The sequence below is a fragment of the Papilio polytes genome, unplaced genomic scaffold (genome assembly GCF_000836215.1).
Source record: "Papilio polytes unplaced genomic scaffold, Ppol_1.0 DF823731.1, whole genome shotgun sequence".
NCBI classification, from domain to species: domain Eukaryota; kingdom Metazoa; phylum Arthropoda; class Insecta; order Lepidoptera; family Papilionidae; genus Papilio; species Papilio polytes.
In genome coordinates this window covers 4,918,645-4,922,394 of record NW_013525473.1, presented here as the reverse complement: position 1 = coordinate 4,922,394, position 3,750 = coordinate 4,918,645, and the positions used below count along the sequence as shown (strand labels likewise).

The 3,750-nt window shown below is 37.6% G+C and overlaps 1 protein-coding gene across 1 annotated transcript in view; it reads right to left on the bottom strand.

Moving 5' to 3' along the window:
- Positions 1 to 3,750, bottom strand: part of LOC106103510 (histone-lysine N-methyltransferase 2C-like) — a 9,441-nt gene that overhangs the window by 234 nt on the left and 5,457 nt on the right. The window contains exons 12-19 of the mRNA XM_013283288.1: positions 3,677 to 3,683; positions 3,361 to 3,494; positions 3,156 to 3,253; positions 2,777 to 3,044; positions 2,221 to 2,381; positions 1,171 to 1,414; positions 564 to 723; positions 5 to 71 (exon numbers count right to left, since the gene is read on the bottom strand). Of these exons, the coding sequence (XP_013138742.1) occupies positions 5 to 71; positions 564 to 723; positions 1,171 to 1,414; positions 2,221 to 2,381; positions 2,777 to 3,044; positions 3,156 to 3,253; positions 3,361 to 3,494; positions 3,677 to 3,683 (1,139 nt within the window). The remainder of the gene's footprint in view (positions 1 to 4; positions 72 to 563; positions 724 to 1,170; positions 1,415 to 2,220; positions 2,382 to 2,776; positions 3,045 to 3,155; positions 3,254 to 3,360; positions 3,495 to 3,676; positions 3,684 to 3,750) is intronic.

The following is a 3,750-nucleotide window of genomic DNA, read 5'->3' as shown; positions in this document are numbered from 1 at the left end:
CCGCCGCCGGCAGCGCGCGCGACACGTGCGGCGGCGGCACCTCGCGCCCGCGGCACATTATACACTTGTATCTACAACATACATTTAGTACTGTCCTTTGTTTCTGTTACCAGCTAACACTTTTTATTATCTCTCAGTCATCTAGTTTATAGTTAAGTTAATTTAGGTTTTAAATCTTTCATATGTCAAAAAAATATAATTTGCTATGGTTTTGTATAATTAAATCTAAGGATCAATAATCTTTTCCTTTGTGTCTGACAAATACATTCCGTGTAAGGTTTGAAAATACCTTAAGTTGGGTATACAATTTTAATGTTACTTTCATTATAAATGCGATAGATTAGATGAATGGATGCTTATGGAGAGTTTGTAGCCTAAACTGCTGACCGGAACTTGATGAAATTTGGCATAGACGTACGTAGAGATTTGTCTGGACAGACACATAAGCTATTTGCCTTTTTTTTTATCGTCGCGGGCGAAACTTAATACCGTATTACATAATACACGTAATACGTTCTCTTTCTAAATGTTATGTAAATTTGTGATCATAATTAGTGATGTACCCCGTCCGGCAGCAGATCTCTGCGTCGTTCTCGCTGCGTATGCTGTCGCAGGAGGCGTGCAGCCAGCGCTGGCACGCCTCGCACTGGATGATCAGCTCGCCGTCGGAGTACGGCTCCGCGCACACGCAGCACATCACCAGCGACGCACACGGCGCGCACTCTGACACAACACGTCACACAAACAATAAAGACACAAAACACACACGACACACAAAGTTTTAATTCATTATAAATCCAAACTGCGTTAATCTTTACATACTAATATTACAAAGAGGTAAGATTTGTATTTTTAGAAATAACTTAAAAACTACTGGGCTAATTTTAATAATCCTTCCGTCATAAGAAAGGTAATTTATCTGTGAGTTACATTTATACTATGTTTTAATTTTACCCGGACAAAGTCGCGAGCTAGAGCTAGTATCATATAAACATCAAGATAATAGAAGCATGTGCATGATTTTTATTTTGAATAGTCTTACAAAAGTATTAATGAATAACTTTTAAAATTGACTAGATTGATTTTTAATTTCAATAACTCATAATATTTTCATAAACCTAATACTAGGGTTAATTTCTTGTATTAATTCACTGAGGGGGTTGTAAATACCTGTGTAGTTGTCTCGCCAGGCGAGGGTGTCCCGTGTGCCGCAGACGCGACAGCGGCGGCAGCGCTCGCAGCGCCAGGCGCCGCGCGGCACGTCGGCGAGGTGCGGCCGCGCGCAGTACGTGTGCCACGCAGTGTCGCAGTCGTCGCACAGCACCAGCAGCGCGTCGTCGCCGCGCGACCCGCACCCCTCGCACACCGTGCAGTCCAGGCAGCGCCATCCCACGCTCACTATCACCTGAGACACCTACACAACATCGATCATATTATTTTTTTTTATAATATAAGGTGGCAAACGAGAAAGCGGCCACTTGAATCCACCGAAATGGAAAGCGACCGCTGGCCATAGACATCCGCAATTACATATGCGTTGCCTACCCTTCATTGGTGGAGGAGGAGACGCACATAAAAAGTACATTTGTATTATATTTGTACAATTATATAGCTTATACCCGTCAGTCTTATGAAATTAACGTAGCTTATGCCTTGTAGAATTCTAGATTATGTTCTAAACATTCATTCATTCTTTAGAAAATTAACTGAAAATGTTTCATCAAAGCCACTTAAATAATTATTGTTTATTTTTCAAATTTCATTTAGAATTGTACTAAAGACTGATTTTGAGTTTTTAGATGTAAAGAAATTGTAGTTTGCACATTGTTTATGTTCATTTTTGAACTGAGTTTAAACCACTGTATATATATTTAATAATTTTTGTTAGCATTCCTATAAAAATAAATAAATACCAGTGCCAAAATTCAAGATCTGTTGCGCCTTTTTAGACCTAACAAACATCAATCATCCATCCATGTAAATTTTCGCATTTACAATATTAGTAAGAATACATTACACTCGGTATTCAAGCTATGCTGACTAGCAATACAAATGGAATTTTTAATTTTATTTCCTTACAAATTACTTTTGATACTTTGTTATGTAATGTATGTAAAATATTCATAGAAATTTGTTAATAAAAGTTAAAATCAGTTAAATACCGAAATCGTTAAATTCATTTTCCAATGAACAGAATAATAATAAATACAGATAACATACCTTGATGTTAACACAATAAGGGTGGTATGATTGTCCGCACTGTGCGCAGGCTATGAGGCAGCCCTCAGAGTCAGTTCCAATGGCACCGCACATGACACACAAATCTTGTGTCAGTACAAACTTGTCTTTACTCGAACACAGCACAAGTTTATTTTCTACACCTACAAAAAGCAATCAATTAGGTATCTAGTATAAACTTTTTTTACAGACTACCTGTTCATGTGCGGTTACATCTGTATGAAAATATGAATTTATTGTTTGCATTTGTCAAATTCTCAATTGTAAATGTCAAAAAACAAATTACCTTACCATGGCAATCTTGCTTTCTTGATGTTGGCAACAACTTATAGTCTCTTTCCCACATTAAACTTTTTATCTAAAATATTTACCCCCTAAGTTTAATGGCGTGAAAATATATAGCGTAAAGCGTAACGCAAGTGTAGGGATTTTTATTAAAGAAAGAATTATTCAAAAATATGCTGTAATTGCTTAGATCTTAGGTAACAAAAAAGTGTGTTTTTACACTTTATTATAATAGTATAGATGATTCAATTACCTGGGTCATCTTCTGGAGTTTTATTGTCTGGTGCTTGAGGTCTTTGTAGTCCTAAGCCGGGAACACCAAACACCCCTCTCATTTTAGGTTTCGACCCCCTCTTGCGACCGAAATCAAGAACAGCTCTCTGCCGCTTTTGAAAGCCTAGTTTACCCGCTGGAGGGAATCCGCCTTTTAATTTATACCCGCCGATTTTTTTCTTCGCCACTTTAGATGACACCGAAAATGGTTTGCCCTTTCCTAGTCCAACATCCGCCTGCTGTAAAGGCTATTAAAAAAACAAAAACACAGAATTGAAATCTCAAAACCCCTTTTCTATATTGTAAAAGTTAATTAAATATAAATAAAATAAAATGTAATAATCCTTAATGAATCTTACCTTGGACTCAATAGCTAGAGGATCCTGTTCTTGTTGTGAATTTTCCTCGCCATAAGAAGAATCTTGTCCACTTTGAGTCAAACTATCATCTTCGAAAGCTGTCATAAATTAAACATAATTATTCTTTGTTCGAAAGATTTGTCTGATTTCAGAAATGTAGACAAAATGTTTAATCAAATATTTTTTTGGATCAAGTAGTACTTACAAGCAGATTTGGAGCCGGACATCTGCATGTTAGACTTGCAGATGGGACAGTTGTACTCATAGGAGGGGTTCTGGTCTTTCTTCTGTCTGTACTGCTGCGGCTCGGCGTCCGGGTCGCACGCGCCGTGCACGTATCTAACAACGTCCATTCACATTAACAAAACATATTTTTACTAAGAAAATATTAATCATATTCTCTATACTGCATTTTGCATAAAAAGAAGGTAACAGAAAGGGATTCTTACGCAGGAGGGGCACGGAAAGAAGAAATATCCTTTTGATGTGCATGTCGTCAAAGGAATCGATTAAGGGTGTACAACGCATCTGCAATTGCTTATGTCTAAGGGCAATGATTGTTTCGCTGTTTTAGCGAAAAGGTCTGTAACTCTAT